At 45.3% G+C, this 21,600-nt stretch overlaps 2 protein-coding genes across 5 annotated transcripts in view; both read left to right on the forward strand.

Annotated features, from left to right (window-relative positions):
- The window catches only part of specc1 (sperm antigen with calponin homology and coiled-coil domains 1), an 81,015-nt gene extending 72,339 nt beyond the window's left edge, over nt 1–8,676 (forward strand). For all 3 annotated transcript variants that reach the window (XM_061056211.1, XM_061056210.1, XM_061056212.1), the window contains 3 exons: nt 1,279–1,395; nt 3,585–3,644; nt 7,690–8,676. In XM_061056211.1, coding sequence (XP_060912194.1) covers nt 1,279–1,395; nt 3,585–3,644; nt 7,690–7,779 — 267 coding nt within the window. In that variant the 3' untranslated portion in view covers nt 7,780–8,676. The remainder of the gene's footprint in view (nt 1–1,278; nt 1,396–3,584; nt 3,645–7,689) is intronic.
- A 3,171-nt stretch (nt 8,677–11,847) lies between these two features.
- On the forward strand, nt 11,848–21,036 carry adora2b (adenosine A2b receptor). Of its 2 annotated transcripts, XM_061056237.1 has the most exons (4): nt 11,848–12,005; nt 12,187–12,282; nt 12,438–12,655; nt 19,836–21,036. In XM_061056237.1, exons 3-4 carry the CDS (start codon nt 12,519–12,521, stop codon nt 20,557–20,559), a joined length of 861 nt encoding a protein of 286 aa, XP_060912220.1. In that variant the 5' UTR covers nt 11,848–12,005; nt 12,187–12,282; nt 12,438–12,518; the 3' UTR covers nt 20,560–21,036. The 2 variants fall into 2 exon arrangements, with proteins under 2 accessions (XP_060912220.1, XP_060912219.1); XM_061056236.1 differs by having other exon boundaries at nt 12,187–12,655.
- The last annotated feature ends 564 nt before the right edge of the window (nt 21,037–21,600 follow it).

The following is a 21,600-nucleotide window of genomic DNA, read 5'->3' on the forward strand; positions in this document are numbered from 1 at the left end:
TTCTTTCTGACCACATGAACGCAGCACAGTGTTCACACAGGCAGATGGCTGTTCACCTGTGAGTCTGGGTCTGCTCGAGGTTTCAGCCTGTTAGAAGGTTTTTCTCTCTTCCTCTGATGCTGGATTCATGTGGGATCTCTCTAAATGATAACAATCAGAGCGAGGTCTGGACCTGCTTTATTTAGATCTGTGAGTTTAGAAATGGTCGTTATCGTTGGCGCCTTGTTTCGAAATGTTGCGAAATGTTTCAGACATGTCATATTTTATGTTGCTTGAAATGTTTCTGGCCGCCCGAGCTGTGAGGAAATGTTACTTTAATTAGAAAATACATTTTTATTTCAAACTCGGGGGTTTGAGGAAATTTTAACTGAGGGGTCTCACAGCGGTCTTATCACCGCTCACATTTCCTGTGAGTGGGTGAACATTAGGCAACACGATGAACAATAACAGAATCCAGTACTCAGTGTTACTAAAGAAGGACGTCACATTGAAAAGTACAAAGATACTGTTTACTCGCCGTGCGTCTTCACACCCCAGACTCTGCACCTATGGAGACAGACACCACACCCCCCCCACCCTCTGGACCACCCTCCCCTCAGACATCCACAATGCCACAGCTCTAACGCCAAAACAATCAGTCCAGGATGTGTTTCTTTGTGAAACTGTCTTCTCTTATCACACACTGAAGGAGCTGTACACAGTGCAAGACGTGGTGATGCTCTGTGAACAACACACACACGCACGCACACAACCACACACACACACACACACACACACACACACACACACACACAACCACACACACACACACACACACACACACACACACACACACACACACACACACACACACACACACACACACACACACACACACACACACACACACACAACCACACACACACACACACACACACACACACACAAACACAACAGGCTGGACGTGCTGTGATGCACGTTCTTCACCCAGCAGAGGGATCAGAGCGCCTCGGAGGCTTTCAGGGGATCTAAGAAGAAGTGTTTTGTAACATCCTCTCTGAAGGAAACACAAGCTGACATTTATTCACCCTGAAAGACCCCCAACGACAGACGTTAGCATAACATGTGAAGTGGCGTGCAGCTTCCTGTGAGTCTATGACACGATGGCTCTTTTTCATGGCCTGTGCATGTTGTCAGCTCTCCCACTGAACGTATGGGTACTTTAAGCTTGTTATCACCATGTGCTGTTTGTCTTCTTAACCTCCTCTTCACCCTCTGTCTCCTCCTTTTCTTCCACAGAATATTGATGTGACCAACTTCAGCAGCAGCTGGAGCGATGGCTTGGCGTTCTGTGCCCTGCTGCACACCTATCTGCCTGCCCACATCCCTTACCAGGAACTCATCAGTCAAGATAAGGTCAGAGAAAATACAGGAAATGACACACATGCATGCATGTACTGACCTCAGTCTGCATCAAATATCAGTGTTAAATGTAAGACAGAGCCTGACCAGTAGAAATAGTGCAACCTAAAAACACTTCACTGGTTATTCTCTGATGGTGATGCCATGAACTTCTCAGTGATCCCGGTATAACCTGAGTGTGACGTCACAGCAACATGGGCACAGGGGAGTATGGTCTACAGGCCTGGAACAAATGGAATAACGTGACCTAGGCAGTTTTAAGGCTCCCCCCACACGACCGTTTTGTACGTCCCTCGGTTTGCCAGATATGAGACCAGTTATCAGGTCAACAGGTGTTGCAGCGATGGAAGCGGGCAAGAGAAGTGGTTCAGATAGAAGTGATTGTACCCGACCTAAAAAGCCTCTGCATGTTTCTAATAAGCTCCACGAGCAGAAACGTGCTCAAACTAGGATCAATATTGGAGATGCTTTTGAAAAATGGAGAGAGGTTAGAACACAGAAAGGTTTACAGACCGATGCAGAGCTGGATAAACACTGAAGCTTCAGTGTTCACCACATGGTGACCTGTGTGAGCATCCACTCTAGAGAGGAGGGGGGGGAGACAGCTCTCTACAATGTTTAGAATCTGGACTGCAGTACCCATTTTAAACACTAGGGTCAGAGTAACAAACTGCTCCTTTAAAGATGGCCCCATGTTTGTCCCCAGCTGAGATAGTGAGAGAAAGTCTGGGTCTTTGATTATCTGGACCTGTAGTATGTTAGCCTCTCTTCAGCCTCTCCACGTCGTGCAGATGAAGCTGAACATGAAACCTGTGAACCTGTAAACGGCTCATTTTGTGAAGGTCTTAAAGATGCATGTTAGTCAGGACCTACAAATCTCTGTCATTCTCTGAAGCCTGTTTCCAGGAGTCATGTTTTCCACCGTTAAGCAGCTCGTTACAGACTTCCTGTGAGGAATCGTATACATTGGAAAGGTCTGCTGTGTTGTTGACACAGCCTTTAAAGACAGCCTTAAGATGAGTTATGATCTGTAAGTGATCCTAAGCAAAGGGCAGCAGGGTAATGTGTTGACAGTAATGTATTATGAGCATGCATGTGCTGTATATACAGTAACAATATGGTTCTCCTCTGGTACTGCGGGTCTGATATTTCACAATAAAGCGTTTGACACACGCCTTCGACACTTCGTAGCTGACAGACGAGTCGTGTGTTTGCAGTCCGCTCCGTGTAAATGTGTAACCTGCTGACAGAGACATCACACAGCCCATCACTCTGAATAATTCAATAGACCCGTGTTGGCTAAATAACTCTTGCTGAGTGACTTTCCCCCGAGGCCCAAACACCCGACCTCTTCCTGGTATAATCTGTCCTTCTAATAATCCCATTACCGCCCTCCTTCCTCCTTTGTTTTGTTGAGAAAACAACAGTGGAGGTGGTCCTACACTCCAGCTAAAAGAGGGGATGTAGTTCTGTTTTAAGATATTTATTTTTTTTGGCTTTTGTGCCTTTATGAGAGAGATAGGACAGTGGATAGAGTCAGAAATCAGGGAGAGAGAGAGTGGGGAATGGCATGCGGGAAAGGAGCCACAGGTCGGATTTGAAACCTGGGCCGCCCTCTTGGAGGACTACAGCCTCCATACATGGGGCGCGCGCACCAACCACTGCGCCACCAGCGCCCCGTAGTTCTGTTTTATGAAAATCTACAGCTGCAGGACTCATGATGAAGAATATACCATCCATGAATGTATCCGCCCAGCTGTGCTGAAGTCTTGAGGAGATTCAAATGAAAGCTGGAGCGCCTGTGAGAGTCATGATTAGCACCTGAAGAAGCTGCAGCTCTCTGCAGAAACGTCCGAGGGATGATGTGGGTGACTTCAGGTTTCTGTCAGCAGCACTCACATATGAGAACAGTGTGCATTTCACGCTGACGTTTTCATCATCACTCGGCTCATGCAGAATGGAAATAAGAAACTCTATACAAGGAGAGTCAGGCTCAATGTACAGGGTTTAGTGTACTGGGGTTTTAATTAGTCTCACCGACAGATGAACCCCAGTACACTTTAAACAAATAGAAGAGATGATATGGTGCACACACTGCCAAGTCTTTCACATGTTTTCAGCTGTTTTTGTAAGGGACGTTCACAGGGTCTCACTCTCAAACTCCAACGTTTGTTTTTCTGCAGGTCCGGAATCTGACCCTGGCTTTCCAGGCGGCCGAGAGCATTGGCATCAAACCCTCCCTGGTGAGTTGATCCGCCACAGACCTGCACACACACGTACACATACACAAAGAAGGCGTTTCCACCTTCAGAAAACTCCGAAAAATCTCCTGACATTTCCTGCTGAGCGTCATGTGTGAACACAAACAGCTGAATGTTTCTCTCTTCACCCGGAGTTTCTCCTCCAGCCTCCTCGTATTTATTCTGCAGAAAGTCCGAGTGAGCTGATGTGAGAACTCAGCAGGATATAATCAGGAGAATTCACCTGGAGCGAGTGGGAGGGGGTGGTGATGTTTATTCTCTGTGATCACTGCACGACCATAGACTGTCTGCACGCCACCTCTACCATCTCTGTGCTCTAATGAACCTGCTGCATTATGTTTCCTGTTCTCCAGTATGTTCTTCTCCACTCTTTAGTTCACATTGAGATTCTGTTCAACTACACGTAGCGTTGATAGAAAGACAAATATTCTCATTATAGCGTCGTGTGGAGGACTCTGTTACTTCCTTGTCTACTTTTTACATCATGTCTTCCCTCAGGAGACCCCGCCCCCCCTCCTGTCTGACAGAGATAGTCTCTACTGTGAGGTGCATGTGTGAACAACCAGATCAGGAGGATTTTAGGAGTAGATGTGAACACGACTGAAGATTTTCAGGAGGAGAAGTTTACAGAGTTGCCTCTCGGCCGTTCATGGCTCTCTTTTTCCTCCTGATGGTTTTCGTGCAGAACTGTTTCCTATCGGTTATGGAGGACGTTTGTGGGCTGGATTAATTTGCCTGCCTCGAGCTGTGCACTAAGAATCAAGAGAAAAAGGAACCTCATACATAATTGAGACTGATTGGACTTTGATTAACTGAGTTAGTTTGTTAAAAAATAACGACCGGCTGCTGCTCTGAAATATTTAGACTTAGTGAGTGTGAGAAAAACCCTCCAACTTCCAGGGCGGACTTTTACTCTCCAGACATTCTTACATATACTCAGTAGTACTGGAGGACGCTTTGATTGATTTGAATGTGTTGGACGTGTAGTCACAGCGTTTGAGACATGACAGGGTTAAACTAATATGACCTCACTTCCTGTCTGTTCTACGTCTGTGCGTTACGTCATGTCTTGTTACTTTTCCCCGATGTTTGGAGGAACAGGATGAAACAGAACAGACACAGTGTAACAAAGTGAGTGCTCAGAGATGACGTCATGAAACACACACATCAGGTCGAGCAGCTCGCTGTGGACGATCGGGAACCACAATGTGAATCAGTCCAGAATGTTTCACTGAGTCCAAAGTTCACGTCTTTATCTGATTAACTCTCCGTTTACGTTCTTGTGGCTTCAGCATTTGATCCTGAAAACTTGTTCCCATGTCAGAGAATAAACAAATAAAGACGTGAAGCTGCTCGCCACTGCAGAAAGAAGGACGTCCACTCCTCCGCGGTGTAAACAAACCGTCAGAGAAACTCCTCCCCCTCATGCTGCTGTGAGACGTGGTGGAGGTGACTGGACCGGAGCTTCTGTGTGAATGTGAGCAAGCGGACGCTGCTGTGACGCCGGATCCATGTGGAGTCATGTGAAATCCTGCTGCACTGTCTGACTGGACGCCAACAGACGGAGTTTGTCTCCGAGCTGCAGCTTCACGATGCTGATAAGAGTCTTATGATGCTATGCTTATGTTCCCATCATCTGCCCAGGGACAACAGATGGAAATTAGCTAGCTAGCTAAATCTGGTACAAAGCATCTCTTCTCTTCTGAGACTAATGGTTTTTTTGTACACTGTCCCTGATTCAAATAAACGATTCAATTAAATTAAACGCTTTGAGCCATCAGCACATCATTGAAAACATTGAACTCTTCGCCAATAACCTTTAAAGTGAGTTCATCACCGACACAAACAAGCACTTTTCTTATCATTGGTGATGTCAAGGCGAGCTCGTCTAACGCTGACCTTTTCAAAAGACAACACAATTTGCAAAGTCAAGTTTGAACAGAAGAAAAGGTCAGCAAAGGTCAACCTGCTGGTGCTGGACGTCTGAGAAGTCGAGACACTGATCAGTGCTCAGGTGTTGGACATTTAGTCTCATTAGAAGTGTCTCTCAGTCATCAGCAGAAACATGTGCAGAGTTGACTTAATGGTGGGGAAATCGACTGAGAACACACTCTCCAAAAGTTCAGAGGGACTGAAATGTTGTGATTTTCTTTCTAATAAATTGGTGATGCAGAGTAGGAGTCAAGTGCGGGAGGTTTTCATCTCACTGTGACATTTTTATTTCCTACGCGCCTACTTCTCGAGATCGTTGGATGTGCGAACACCTCCTTTAAAATGTAGGAAAAGAGTCAGAAAATGTTAGAGAGAGCGGGATAGAAGTTCAGGAGTTCAACCAGCAGCAGACGCGTAGAGAATGGTAGCCTCTGTACGTCCCTGCTCCTCTCATCTAAATCAAAGTCCAACAGGATGATTTCATAACTCAGGACATCAAACGACTGAACTCCAAAGATGACCCTGATGAGGTTTATTTTGCTTTAAATGAAAGTTATATGGATGTTTTTAAACGATCCAAGTTTCTTCTTGTTACCTGATGAACTCTAGTATAGATGTATTTACTGTTTTGATGTTGTTTCTGTCGTCTGAGTCCATGTGTCTGTTTCTAGATGTTGATGCATAAACATTAGAGCACAAACAGCTCGACTCCAGGGGTCCGTTTCTGAAAGAAGGTTTTGTGCAAACTCTGAGTCTGTTAACCCTGAAATGAGGGAAACTCTGGGTTATCCGTTTCAGAGGGGGAGGTCACTCAAACCCTAAAAAGAAGGGTAACTCCAGCCCGTTCCAGAGGGAGAGGTAACTTTACCTATGAGTCAGTTACTATGGTAACTGAGTCCGTGAACATAACCTGGTCGGGAGCAGGTTTTCTTCAATGAACCCCGAGTTCAGAGCCAGAAACGCTGTTTCATGTCCTCATTCTTTCAGTCCATATCACACCGTGTTAGTGAAGATTCACCGTTTGTCTGAATAAAAATCCAGGTTGTTTTAATATGATATGTTAGGGTGGCAATACTACTACAGTGTATAAGAAGAACTATTTTATCAAACATGGCGTCTTTTAGTCGAGCCTCGGTATGAGGGGGCTGCATTACTCCGCAGGGAATAAGAGCCTACATTAACGTCGGGAGATGCTAATTTAATTAGGGTTAATTAATAAACTAAATGGGATAAAGGTGAGAGGATATTAAGCCTATGTGTTTGAATACAGCTTTATGTTGGGGATAAAGTTAATGCACATTCAAATAGACTCTGAATGAAGTTAATTTAAATCTATATGAGCCTATTATGTTCTTATATTTCATTTTGAGCTGTTTTAACGTTGCTTTTCTTCTGCTGGATTACATCTTCATGAAAAAATATTGTATAGGTCTAATACCATTCCACCAGTTATGACCTGCAATATTATAGGCCTAATTCTGATTAAATATTAAATTAATAGATTTTACGGGCTGACACGAGCAGCTGTTTTCTCTTACACCGCTTTTCTCTCCTTTGCCGCTGCAGCAGTCTTACTTTTTTTTCATCCTTAAAACCTGTTCATATTCACCGTAGCCTATGGCCACATGAAGATATTGATATATTTAGAGATGGTTAAAGTACGAGGATCTCTTTTTTGTCACCTGTTGCCATGGTGAATCGTAGAATCAGGGCTCCATTCATGTTGGCTTTTTATAGTTGCGATGCACGCGCTGAACACCGAGTGGACCTACTCAGAGTTGACTTCACAAATTGAAATCTGCTGATCTGGAACCGAAAACTCAGAGTTTCCCATCTGAGAGTAAATCAACTCAGAGCTCAGGGTTAGACTGAGGGTTTGTTGAACCTTCTTTCAGAAAACGGCCCCCTGCAGTGGAGGGCCGGTTGTTTGGACTCTCGTTAAGTGACATACAAACAGCTCCACGGTGAAAAATGATGTTTATCCTACTGAAGCAGTGTTGACAAAGCTGGGATGAGTTCTACATACTGTTTACTAATTGGCCTGAGGGGGGTGCTGTTTATTAAACATCTTTAAACATGTGTGTGTTCCCATCAGGACATGGAGGAGCTGATGACGACCGACAGACCAGACTGGCAGAGCGTCATGCAGTACGTTTCTCAGATCTACAAGTACTTTGAGACCTGATTGGAGGGGAACGAGGTGCCGCAGGGCCATGGTTCGGGGGCCCTGCAGCACTTAGGGGTCACCGCTTCAGCACTAGATACACCTCCTACACGGACCGGACCGGACCCTGCATACCCTCTCCTGCTCAAATTCTTTGTGTTTGAAACATCACAGTCACACTAAGCTGCAGTTTTCATCTTTGTGTAGAGGACCGGTTGAAGAAACACATCGAACACGTGCCAAATCTTTCGCCAATATGCGACTCAAACGAGACGATCTATGCATGGTCACAGTGTCATGCTCTACGTGGGTGTGCAATGTGACGTCTCCCACTCTGCTCTGAACCAATGTGGACACAACTTTCTGAACATTCAAGTCAAAGTTTGATCGTCGCTCGTACTGAGTGTTGAACACGCTGCCGTTTGCAGAGCAGGAACTTCAGAGCTGACAGGTTTGAGTTGAACAAACCGTCTGTCCTTCAACCCGGAAACCATCGAACACTAGCCGGGTTTTGACTCTCGTTTTATCAGGTATATTTTTAAATGAAAACAGACTGTCAGATCTGTATGTCTGCCATGTTTACAGCACTAAGGACTGAAACACAACATCGTTTCCAACCTTCCCATCAGGACTCTCTCATTAACGGCACTGTAGCTGCTTTGCAACACATGACTCAATATGTTCGGCATGCCGGGTTACATGAAGGAGAGGAGTCAGTGTGTACGTGTATCCGCTGAGGCATAACACGCTCTCCCTGACTCCGTGGTTTAGACGTTTTGGAAGATAAGAAGTGTTATTTATTTATTTAGAAGAAATGCATCGTGAAAAAGTGAGAACGTGAATGGATATGTTTGCAGTTTTATAGTTGAGGTGACAGATTTGTGGGAGAGTTGCTCAATAAACGGTGAATGGACTTGAGCTCGTATCATTCTTTTCTCTTCTTTCACACCGCAGGTCACACCGTCACCGTCACACACTGATGGTAGAGGCCGCTGTGTAAAGAGTTCATCAGTATTAACTCATCCATTCATGCACATTCACACGCCGACCACGAAGCAGCAGGAGCAACTTGGGGTCATCAGGGGATCAAACCCCCTGATCTTCTGGAGGAGAGATGACTGACTCTACCACTGATCCGCAGCCGCCCTGACGTCATGTTTATGTTTCAGTCTCTGCTTTTATAGATGTAGATTTATAGAATGTAAACTTCCAGATCTGCTCATGGCTACATGACAAACATCTCACCAGAGTGACTGCTGTGCATCCAGACATGAAGATGTAAGTCAGGTAGGTCTCTGCTTGTCCCGTATACGCAGAGCTTCTTCTTCTTTTTTTAAAATATATCTTTGGATAATTTTCACCTTTTTTGGAGACGAGAGCTAAAAAGAGACAAGACAAAGAGGCGACCGACTCTCCAGCTGAGCCACAGGATGGACAGGTTTCTTTGGAAAGAAAGTCACACAGTCTTCCTTTAAGATCATAATTTCAGAGTTCAACGACTTCCTCACTTACTACCAATGAGCAGCAATCAGGGGGGTATACTCTTAGTTAAAGACCTGTTAGCTATAGACTCTGGTCATATATTAATAAGGTGCTGATAAGTGCTCAATAATGACTGATAAGGAGCCAGTATGCTAATAATTAGCGGGCTAATAAGCAGCTAGTTCATGGTGAATAATGTGACCTGAAGTAAGGATTTTTATTTATGACGCAATCTATGAAACAAGCTGTGACATGGCTGCTGGGGGAGGTGTGGGTGTGTGTGTGTGTGTGTGTGTGTGTGTGTGTGTGTGTGTGTGTAGACTTAGTTACAGGTTTGGTTATTATTTAGGTTGGTAAAAGACTTTAAGGAAGACGCTGTGATGAGTGAAATTAATAAATTAAATGAGCTAAACGCTAAAATGAGCTGAGATCTCATGGTGTGATTGTTCCTCCTCTAAGTCTCTGCTGCTGCTGTGGGGTCAACACTGATTCAAAACAGATGGTGTGTCTGTGAGATGTGTGCGCGCGTACGTGTGTACTATAAAAACAAGAAGGCATTTACATTAAACTGAAAGCATGTGGAGGTCGTTTATGAAGGTAGATATGTTGGATATGGTAGATATGTTGCAAAATAGGAGAGCTTGTAGAATGTGATGTGAGAGCTTGTAGAATGTGATGTGAGAGCTTGTAGAATGTGATGTGAGAACTTGTAGAATGTGATGTGAGAGCTTGTAGAATGTGATGTGAGAACTTGTAGAATGTGATGTGAGAACTTGTAGAATGTGATGTGACAACTTGTAGAATGTGATGTGAGAGCTTGTAGAATGATGTGAGAGCTTGTAGAATGTGATGTGAGAGCTTGTAGAATGTGATGTGAGAGCTTGTAGAATGTGATGTGAGAACTTGTAGAATGTGATGTGAGAGCTTGTAGAATGATGTGTGAGAACTTGTAGAATGTGATGTGAGAACTTGTAGAATGTGATGTGAGAGCTTGTAGAATGTGATGTGACAACTTGTAGAATGTGATGTGAGAGCTTGTAGAATGATGTGAGAGCTTGTAGAATGTGATGTGAGAGCTTGTAGAATGTGATGTGAGAGCTTGTAGAATGTGATGTGAGAGCTTGTAGAATGTGATGTGAGAACTTGTAGAATGTGATGCGAGAGCTTGTAGAATGATGTGTGAGAACTTGTAGAATGTGATGTGAGAGCTTGTAGAATGATGTGAGAACTTGTAGAATGTGATGTGAGAGCTTGTAGAATGTGATGTGAGAACTTGTAGAATGTGATGTGAGAGCTTGTAGAATGATGTGAGAGCTTTTAGAATGTGATGTGAGAACTTGTGGAATGTGATGTGAGCTTGTAGAATGTGATGTGAGCTTGTAGAATGTGATGTGAGAACTTGTGGAATGTGATGTGAGAACTTGTAGAATGTGATGTGAGCTTGTAGAATGTGATGTGAGAGCTTGTAGAATGTGATGTGAGAACTTGTGGAATGTGATGTGAGAGCTTGTAGAATGTGATGTGAGAACTTGTGGAATGTGATGTGAGAACTTGTGGAATGTGATGTGAGAGCTTGTAGAATGTGATGTGAGAACTTGTGGAATGTGATGTGAGCGTGTAGAATGTGATGTGAGAGCTTGTAGAATGTGATGTGAGAACTTGTGGAATGTGATGTGAGAACTTGTAGAATGTGATGTGAGAACTTGTAGAATGTGATGTGAGAACTTGAAGGAAAAAAAAGTGAACTTGTATGTAAAAATGTTTACTTGTATAAGAAATCCACTACTTTTCTTGCGTGAATCTGCGCTGCTTGAGTTTTGCAACACATTTTGCGAGACGTCTGTAGCAAAACAAATTTGTACTGGTAGAAATACCCCCCCTCCCTCCTCCCCTCGCTGTGTGTCTGCGTGTGGGGTGAATTGGCCAATCAGAAGTAAATTTCCTCATTCAAATCCTCCATTGATTTTTCACAAAATTCTTATATCAAGAGATTGGTGACTGAAACCAAGACAACCAGCCACCCCAATACTCCTGACTATAGTACATTTAATTCGGCGCCAAAACGGCATCGAAAAACGGAGAAAAAGGCAAAGATACAAGACTGTGTACATAATTTTTGTCCTGAGTCAAGGGACTACTTATCCCACAATCCCTTGCGAATTATAGCGTTTCTTCTTAAAAGTAATTTGAGTCGTTATAGTGTTTATACTGTTAATGCAAGTGTTGTACTATCTTGTAGTTTGTGATTGTGGTGAATATATAAACTGCATTCACTGGAATACAGTTTAGTAAACATTTTTACATACAAGTTCACTTTTTTTTCTCACATCACATTCTACAAGCTCACATCACATTCTACAAGGTCTCACGTCACATTCTACAAGCTCTTCTATTTTGCAACATATCTACCTTCATAGTCGTTGGGTGCCGTTTAATTGGCGCGTAATTACGCACGACGTTTAAGTGACGCTCGCTTGGGATTCCACACAGATCAGAGTGCAGGCAAAGCAACCACGAGCGACTTTGCGTGTGTGTGTGTGTGTGTGTGTGTGTGTGTGTGTGTGTGTGTGTGTGTGTGTGTGTGTGTGTGTGTGTGTGGCGGGGCGTGGCTTGTCTGTAACGTTGAGTTTCTTCTCCCTGTTCTTTCTCGGTAAATTGTGTCACAGTCAGCCTGCGCTTCAGATACACAGATGCCGCTGAAACGCACCAAAGAACGGTCGCTGTTTGTGTGAAATCACACAGAGACGATGCACAGGTTCATTAAGGTGAGCGACAACAATGTCCACTGACTTTGGTATGCTTTAAAGGTGTCCTCGTGCAGCCGGCTTTGGATAATAATGCGTAATTACGCGGCTACAACAGGAGTTGTCAACTTTGTGAAGCAGGAATTTTAAATTTCGGCGTTTTCCTATTTTGAATATAATGTCAGCTACTTTGTTTCAACAGATGGCTGGTTGTGCAGCTCACACTTGTGGAATATTCCTGGATTACAGCAGAAAGACTTCGTTACTCCTCTGGTACTAGAGGTGACCGTGTTCGTGGGTGAGCGTCCTCCCTGTGATCAGCCTGCAGGTTTTCAATCACACTTTGCTGAGATGAGTCCGTTCTACATCGTGATTGAAGTAGTAATTGCTGTTCTCTCCATATCCGGCAACGTGCTGGTGTGCTGGGCCGTCGCGATCAACACCACTCTGAAGAACGCCACCAACTACTTTCTGGTGTCTCTGGCTGTGGCTGACATTCTGGTCGGTTGCCTCGCCATCCCCTTCGCCATCACTATGAGCATCGGCATCTATCTGGACTTCTACGGATGCCTCTTCCTGGCCTGTTTCGTCCTGGTTCTGACCCAGAGCTCCATCTTCAGTCTTCTTGCGATTGCAATCGACAGATATCTGGCCGTGAAAATCCCCCTGAGGTGAGCATGTTTGTTGTTTGTTTCTGGAGTGAAATGAATTTATAAATGCTTCAGAAGTTAGTTTGCATAAAGACAGGATGAAGCTGAAAGATAACTGTGAAGGGAGAGAGTCGCTCTTTCTTCTTGGACTGGATTAAAGTTGTTCTCGGACACATTTTGTTTGGAAACCAGCCACACATCCACCAACAGGCTTTAAAGAGCTCTGGCTACTTAATCACGTATTAATACAGAATGTGCAGAAACACGCCTTCCCCTTTCACCCAGTCTTTATAACAAGAGCTCAGCATCACCCTCAAACTCTCTAAATATTGACACACGTATTGTCTGGAGAAGGTAATTGAATTCAGGGATTGGGAGATCAGCTCTGTGATCTCATGAATGGCTTTCCTGCACAGCTTAATGCCCCGCGTGTGTAAAAATAGCCTCGGTTCAAATCTAAACTTGGAATGAAAATAAGATTAAACCTCTTGGAACACTGTTCTCAATCTGTAGGATAAACACCACTCAAACACTGTGATGTCTTTAAAGCCTTCATCACTAAAGTAAAGGACTCTCACATCCAGTGTTTTCATCTGACACCTCCAGCAGCTCCTCAAAAAGGTGCAAAGATGTGTCCTGCAGGGGTTTGATGTGACACAGAGATAGAAGCCTCCAGATCAATACCTGGCCACAGTGTGCCACGTCTGATGATAAAGGCCAGTGAGCCCCTCGTCCAGACCGCCTGAGGAAACAGAAACGTGCTGCTGGATATTTCCTTCAATTGAAGAATGAAAGCTTTATCTCCAGAGGGGGATTGTCTGTCCCCAGGATGTATTGTTTTTTTGGCATTTGAGGATGTCAGAGTTGTTTTTGTAAAGCAGGGCTCAGTGCAGTCGGCGTGGTGAACGCTGGCGGTGCTGTGGAGGGCTTTTTGTGCTCTGGGGTTGTGATGTGCTGTCATTTCCATTAGGCTCAAACTCTGGCAGGAAAGGACAGTTTGACACTACAGTCCTGGATGGAAGTTGATTTGTGGCCGGTGAAACACCCGTTTGTGCTTCTATTTCTGACCTACACTCCTAAACACTCCTTCTGTTGTCGCCTCATGCAGAAGTCTAAACCAGAAGCTCCTAACAGTCTGTAGACGGTTTCAGTGTGACATTTTATAGTTTCCTCTGAAGAGGATTTCCCACCCAACTGCACAGATGTGATAACAAGACCAGTGTGTGCATGTTATGCTCAGATTACTCGTCCACAGCGACCCCTTTGTGTGTGTGTGTGTGTGTGTGTGTGTGCAACACATCTTTGGGGCCTCCACTCTCTTAGATAAAAGCGGTTTCACAGATGTTTTTTTAGTGGATGTTAAAGGCCAGAGCCAGATGTTTGAAACCCCGTGAGATGACGGAGCGGAGCCACACACCCACTCAGCTCCCCCCTCGAGCCCCCTCCTTCCCCTGTTTGTATGCCACAGAAAATAAAAGACCCTCGGGCTATGTTGTCCCTCCGTCCTGTTGGAGCTTTATAAATAACCTTTTACACTTCAAAGACGCGTCCACGCCCCCACACCAGCAGCTCTGCCTCACTGTGGTCAGGGACTGTCTGCATGGCCTCGTGCCACTCTGCTGATTCAACCCATTCCTGCTTCTTATTCAGGCTTCTTGTTTTTGTTTCAGCTCATGTTGGGTGGGTGGGTGGGGGGGGGGGGGGGGGGCGCTGTGTGGTGGTAACGTGCCTTACATGATGGAATGTCTGCTCCAGATTGACTCAGGAGGACTTCTCTCTCTCTCTGTCTCCAGCGTGTGCAGAGATTCTATGGATTAATAAAATAAAGAAGGTCAGGAGTTATACTTAGTCATGAATATACCTGGCAGCCCACCCAGACATCATCTATGTGAGGGAAACACTAACACGAGTACGATCTTTAGGTGGTTGGTAGTGACTGAACAGTCGAATGATCGTTAGGATGTCACAGCTTCACTCAGCTCGTATGGTCGCTCCCTCTGTTCAGCACACGCTTCACATAAGACCCTCCAGCGAGCCGTTGTTCCCCGTATGGATCCGTCTGATTCTGTTCTGTTCCTCCAGTCATTAACTTTGTCCTGTAATTTGTCTGTCTGAGAGCCGCTCAACTGGAAGGTAGCAGAGACCTCGATGACGACGATGATCTGAGACTGTTCACAGAAGTTTCACAGTTTGACACCCTGTTGAATTCCAAACTTCCCCATGGCAGAGAGGATCCTGCTCATCCGGGTGAACATTTAAATCAGTGTTTACAGCCTGTTTGTTCAGATCCTCACTCACACAGTTCATGATGCAAATCCCGCCCAGCATCGCCCGACCGGCTGTTTGCATACACTCCAACAGGCAGTGTGAGCTGGTTTTGACAAAAAAAAAGTGATGTTGGTGTGAACAGCCACCTGTTAGATTGTGTTGGAGGCTGGAGCGCGGACGCCGCCGGACGTGTAGGCGGATGTTGTGAGTGTACAGAGAGCGTGTGTGTGGGCTGGCAGAGGTCTGAGGCCCAGGGCGGAAGCTCAGCGACAGACACAAGAGGAGGGATGTATGGAGAATAGAGCAGGGGAAGAAAGACAAACAAAGATAGATGCCAGCGTGCTGTCGTCATGCCAGAACTAATCCATTCAGCCACTCACTGCCTACGAACACAGAAAAAGAGGGGGGGGGGGGGGGGGGAGGGGGGCGCAGGAGATGGACCCTCTGGGAAATGCTGTGGCTGAACTCGTGACTGATAAATAGTAGGGAGGGGAAATTACAGTCTTCTAAATATGAACAAGTACTCGCATTACATTATGAACCAGCACTGGAGAACTCACTGATTCTTTTTAGCGTCAAAAGGTCGGACACGGCCCTCCCGCTGGTCCGTCTGTTTCCTGTTGTGTGTCGCTCATCTGTTCTGTGTGTCTGTAGGACGGCCATCTTTAAATCTCAGTTCTGAATGAAATGACAAGTGATGCTAACGTAAGACTCTGCGTCGTGACACTCAGTCCTGCTCTTTCCTCAAACATCTCGTCCTCTCTCATAGCTGTTGTTAGCCATGATGGAGGTTTAAACTCTGACAAACAAACGCCAATCGGGTCTCTGAAGTCTGCTGAGGTCAGACGTGATGTAAAAAGAACGACGCAGGAGTAGCAGACGAAGCAGCAGAGTCCTCTACACGACGCTATAATGAGAATATGAGAATGAGAACAGGAAACATAATGCAGCAGGTTCATTAGAGCACAGAGATGGTAGAGGTGGCGTGCAGACAGTCTATGGTCGTGCAGCGATCACAGGGAATAAACGTCACCACCCCCTCCCACTCGCTCCAGGTGAATTCTCCTGATTATATCCTGCTGCGTTCTCACATCAGCTCACTCTGACTTTCTGCAGAATAAATACGAGGAGGCTGGAGGAGAAACTCCAGGTGAAGAGAGAAACATTCAGCTGGTTGTGACACTCGGCAAAAGATTATCAGGAAGTTGTGCAGGTGTGAAAACACTACTTGTCTGTCCTGCTCTGTTATTTGTGTGATGCTTTTACACAGATAAAGTTCTCTGAATGGTGCCTGCGTCAGTATTTCTCCGGTCACAACGGTATAAAGGTTGCAGCAAACTCTTGAGATGAAATAATAGGTATTAAAGGGGACATATTATGAAGAATCCACTTCTACAGTGTTTCTGAACATATATTTGGGTAACCTGAGTGTCTACTGACCCACAACATGTGAAATAAACCCATCCAGTCCTTTGTTTATGGTCTGCATAAGTCTTACAACACAGAGACAAATGCTACGTTTCAAATGTGCTCTCCTTGTGATGGTGTGATATCTCCACCCATGGACTCCACCCCCAGCCTAGATCAAAACTTTTGCGCAGGTCCTCCATTTTTATTCTCTCTACAGAGGAGTGATGTCTACGGGGAAAACTCAGGGGGGCTCATTACATTTAAAGAGACACACACACCAAAACGGAGCGTTCTGAGAGAGCTGGTTTATACAGGGTCACAAACCTCCTCTGTTAGATTGTTTGAAAAGGTGGAGAAGGGGGATATTATGTCCTCTTAAAAAGTGCGTCTCATACTCTGGATTTTACGGTTATATTGATGAGACTGCGTGATGTCTGGAGCTGTCTTCCTCTGCGGGCAGAGCGTTGGATTATTCATGGCGTCCCTGCAGGCTGCCGTAGGACAGAGGAGGAGCAGCAGAACCACAGATTAATAATTGACTGTTGTCGATATTCTAATTCTTATAACGAGAGCCTGTTCTTATTCATGATGTTCAGAGATAGACTCAGCTAATGATTAAGAGTCCCAGCTCCAGGGACACGACTTTCATTTCACTAACAAATTCTCTAAACCTGAACCCACAACTGTGACGGCACAGACAGGAAGTGCTTGTCCTCGGAGTCTGAGGGATCGCTGAAGCCACTTCCTCCCCCGAGCTTTGCTTCTCCTTCATCTTTTTATTGGACGGTTTTATCTTCTTGAAACGACTCAGACCAACGATGAGCCGCTGTTGGTGCTCAACAAACTTTAGCAGCTGCTGTATTTATAAAGAAGTTTGTCCTTGATGTAGAAACAAGCTCTTTGCTTCCTCTCCTAACAGGAAGCATTATGTAGACGTCAAATCCCCGTCAAAATAAGAGAGAAAAGAGGTAAAAAGTTAGACGTCTTTTGGTTTTGATGTGATTAGGAGAATGTGTCGTCTTGAAGAAGCAACACTGATCTCACTCACAGACTTCTTTCTTCGGTCTTTGATCATCTGAAAAACGTTTCCTGTGTCTGTGTGAGCGAGCGCAGAGTCTCAACGCCTCATGTTTACAGGTCATTCATCTGCACAAACATTTCTTGTGAACAAACCTGGAGGGTTAATCTTGAGATTTAGTGAAAGTCCACTTGGACTCAAAGAAGAACTGTTAGGATGTGTGTGGTCAATGCTCAAGGTCACTGTGACCTCCACTCATCCTGTGAAGAACGACATCATATGATTGATAAGTGGACAGACAGAGAAAGGGTCCATTGAGCATCACGTGTTCTGCCGCTAACAGGGCGCCACCTTAGCCACAACGACAAAGTACGATTATGAAGCGCCGTTTGTTACATGTATAATAACATGTTTGTTATTTAGGATTTAAATTCTTCAAGATTACGTCATGAAAAGGTCTGGTGGAAGTCACTTAGGACTACAATAACCACGAGACACAATAGAGAGTAATAAGAGGATGGTAGTGGCTGCAGATCACAACCCGTGTGTACGTATGCATCTGACATTTAACCTCTGACCTCCAGCTCTCGCTGAAGAACAGACGGTCACTTAGTCCTCGTCTCCCCAGACATTTCTAATCCCTAACTGGTTTTTGATTGATTGTTTTTTTTCCAAATGTAACCACCGGCACTGTTGTTTACGCGAAGTCATGTGAGGCGGTGCATTCTCCCGTGAGTCGATAATCTGTGATGAGTCATCATTTACATCATTTTAGTGTAAGCATGCTCGAGATGATAGAGAAGAAGATCTGTTCAGATTCTCCTGATGTGTTTGATGGATAACTGTAAACTTTATTAACAAATCTGAAATGTAACTTTCCCCTTCTGTGACATGAAGACCAGCGTTCAGACAAAGTGAAACTGAACAGGTCACATATTGAAATTCAGATAGATTGTGATCATTTCATTTCTATTTCTGGCACCTCCAGCTGAGGCCTGCTCGTGTGTGTGAGTGTAAGTGTGAGTGTGAGTGTGTGTGAGTGTGAGTCACTACCATGCGGTTGCTCGCCTCGTTCACTTTGAGGAAGCAGCTCATTTGGCCTCGAGGTTCATGACTCTGTGAGTCAGCACTGCGGCTGAGTCCGAGCGGTACGGGTTCAGAGGTCAAACTAAAAACACTGCACAACACTGAGACTTCAAAACAAGTTTTCATGTTAACTTTGCTTCTTTCACTTCCTCGTCTTCACGCTCGGTTGGTTTGGTCTGTGGCATTTACAACATCTGTACCCACAGTTGATGCGTGTGGTTTTAGAGTGATATATTAGATGAAATGGGGTGAAGTAGGATGAGAGGTGATGTCAGGGATAGCTGCAGACATTTTGACCACATGCTCAGAAACGATCCTGTGACACCGTGTTTCCATGAGAAGTGGAAAGTGCATGGAGCTATTTCGCCTTTTTTCTTCATTGTTTTATTATTTTGTGGAAGGGGGCGGAGTTTCCACAGAGCACAGATACTTCACTCCCCTCCCCCCCACCACTCAATGAAATGAAAGCTGTTGCCATGGTTACTGTTTGGTTTGAACAAATCTTCAGGTTTATAATCCAGATTTTATAAACTATTTAATGTCAGATAAAGTTTCTGTAGCACTCACCTTGAACACATACTGTAAGCGTATTGTGGTCCTTGGGGGACGGGCGGCCCGGGTTCAAGTCCGGCCTGTGGCTCCTTTCTCGCATGTCGTTCCCCGCTCTCTCTGTCCCTGGTTTCTGACTCTGTCCACTGTACTGTCTCTAAAAAGCCCCCTAACAAGTATTATTTTGATTGTGACTTTTATTTTCTTCATCGTTTTCTTAACCACAACGCCGTGACAATCAGAGACAAACACTACCGCCACGGAGCAGAGCAGCAGACCGCGTGCTGAGGTGAAAACCCCGGCACAGATTTGACAAACTGCATCGTCTAAATCGTCTGGTTCTCCTTTTTCATTTGACTGAACGCAGAGATGTTCCCAAAGAATCGCCTTAGGTACCAGTGCAGCTAGCTGCCTTTCTGTCCGTCTGAACAGGAGGTGGGCTGAGGCGACTTCACGTTCAGTTGTGGCCTCCGTTCTCTGCAGATGGCTTTATATATTATATCGTGGTAATTCATTTTAGCGTTTACCGCGACATGCAGGGTCAAAGTCGCTCCTAACACGGTGTCTGTGTTGTTGATGTGGGTTAGAGAGCTGACAACGCTTGTGTTGCTCGTGTGCTTTGTCGTCTCTCATCGTCAGGTCGTCAAAACAAAAAGGTCGATAACAAGAGACGGATATATTTCTTATAACACTTGAATGCACCATGTGTGTAAATCTTCAGCATCTTATTTCCTGCCTGATTCTTGGCCTTGTTAGGTCGATGTGCGTCCTGGTGCGTGGGGGCGGGGGATACATGAGACATGTCAGCTCGGCCACACCTGCACAGAAACACATCAGGATAATAACACACTCTGCTTTTTCCTTCTCCAGGTACAAGGAGCTGATGACCGGGAAGACGGCCCGAGAGATCATCGCTATTTTATGGATCCTGTCCTTCGTTATTGGCCTCATCCCTTTCTTCGGGTGGAACTCCATGCACAAGAGCTGCGGGAACAACAATGGCTCTGCAGCACAAAACACTACAGACGGGGGGCCGGGGGGAGGGGGGGACCTGCTACCGAGCTGCTGGCTCCAGTGCTACTTTGAGAGCGTGGTGGACATGAAGTACATGGTGTACTTTAACTTCTTTGTGTGCGTGCTGCTGCCTCTGCTCATCATGCTCTGCATCTACCTGAAGATCTTCACGGTGGCCAGGAAGCAGCTGAGAAAGATCGAGCTCAAGTGCGTTGGAAACGGGGACAGCCATCATCACGGGCTGCTGCAGAAGGAGATCCGCGCCGCCAAATCGCTCTCCATCATCGTGGGACTGTTCGCCATCTGCTGGCTGCCCGTCCACATCCTCAACTGCCTCACGCTGTTTTATAAGAACATGCAAAAACCCGAGCTGGTCATGTACGTCGCCATCATTCTGTCGCACGCCAACTCTGCGGTCAACCCCATCATCTACGCCTACCGCATCCAGGACTTCAGGAACACCTTCCGGAAGATCCTGGCCCAACATTTCCTGTGCCGCAGGGAGGAGCTGTACCTGAGCTCCAACGGCAGCAGACGCAACAAAGACCAGATCCACATGACCATCGACCCTCTGCTATAGACCGAGTCTGTCTGTCTGAGGAGGAGGAGGAGTAATACTACTCTCACAGAAGTTTCTAATGTTTACAGAACGGGGGTGTTATTTGTGAAGCTGAACTGCCTTGAATGTGGGCGTTTATTTATGGATTGTTACGATGACGGAGGTCAAGCAGAGAGACGTTTAAGAGTCTTAAATAACTTTTGTACGGTGAAGGACTTTTGATGGAGCTAACTGGATTTATGTGACTGTGAACAAACGCTCTTCATCACTCTGATAATCCTCCCTGTTACGTCTCCAAACACTCAAGTTTTATATTGTCAACATTCAGTGCCAGTGTTTATCCCTTTATTTATTACCAGACCTTATCTGTGAGAATGTAAAGATCAAAAACCTTTGTGTGGCTCCATCTGTAGTCTGAAACCTGGAGAGGTACACGAGTGGTCGTCTGCATCCTTCAGCCTGAACTCAAACTAAAGAGCATCACGTGGTCCAAACACAGCGAGGAGTACAGATTCTTTGTTTCAGTAGGAGAGCTGCTGCTGATGTTTCCAGGTGTTCCTCTGGATCTGGGATGTGCAACATTCATTTAATTCTCACTGCCTGAGGGCCAAATTGTAGCATACAAGAACAATTACAGTCAATTAATAACTCAAATTAACTCAACATAAACCAGTGATCGAATATTATTATAGACATGTTTCTGGTTTTCATGATTTCATGGCAGATTTTGTCATGTTTTCTTCATGTTTCCAATTCATTGATATGTAAAAATTGACCTGAGGGCCACGTTGAGGGTTGATGGGGGCCGCAAGTGGCCCCCCGGCTGCCAGTTGCCCACCCCTGCTCTGGATAATCTGCTGAACATCTGTACAGATGTGTGCCCACCTAATCTCCAGACGAGCGAAAAACTATTCTCAGGCTTATTAGTAAAATGTAAACCGCTGAGTCAGAGGAAACGGGGAAATCCAAACATCAACAAATAATTTGATTTTCCTCCCATGAATCATTTCTCAGAGACACGGAGGGCAGAGAAGCATCTGGTGACCCTCGTGGTTCCGAGCC

The sequence above is a fragment of the Labrus mixtus genome, chromosome 14 (assembly GCF_963584025.1).
Source record: "Labrus mixtus chromosome 14, fLabMix1.1, whole genome shotgun sequence".
In the NCBI taxonomy this organism is placed as follows: Eukaryota; Metazoa; Chordata; class Actinopteri; order Labriformes; family Labridae; genus Labrus; species Labrus mixtus.

What these genes read in the sequence shown, in the direction of transcription:
- adora2b (XM_061056236.1), top strand. Translation starts at nt 12,336, where the DNA reads ATGAGTCCGTTCTACATCGTGATTGAAGTAGTAATTGCTGTTCTCTCC. An exon ending in GCCGTGAAAATCCCCCTGAG is followed by an intron (nt 12,656 to 19,835) that starts GTGAGCATGTTT and finishes TTCCTTCTCCAG; the next exon opens with GTACAAGGAGCTGATGACCG.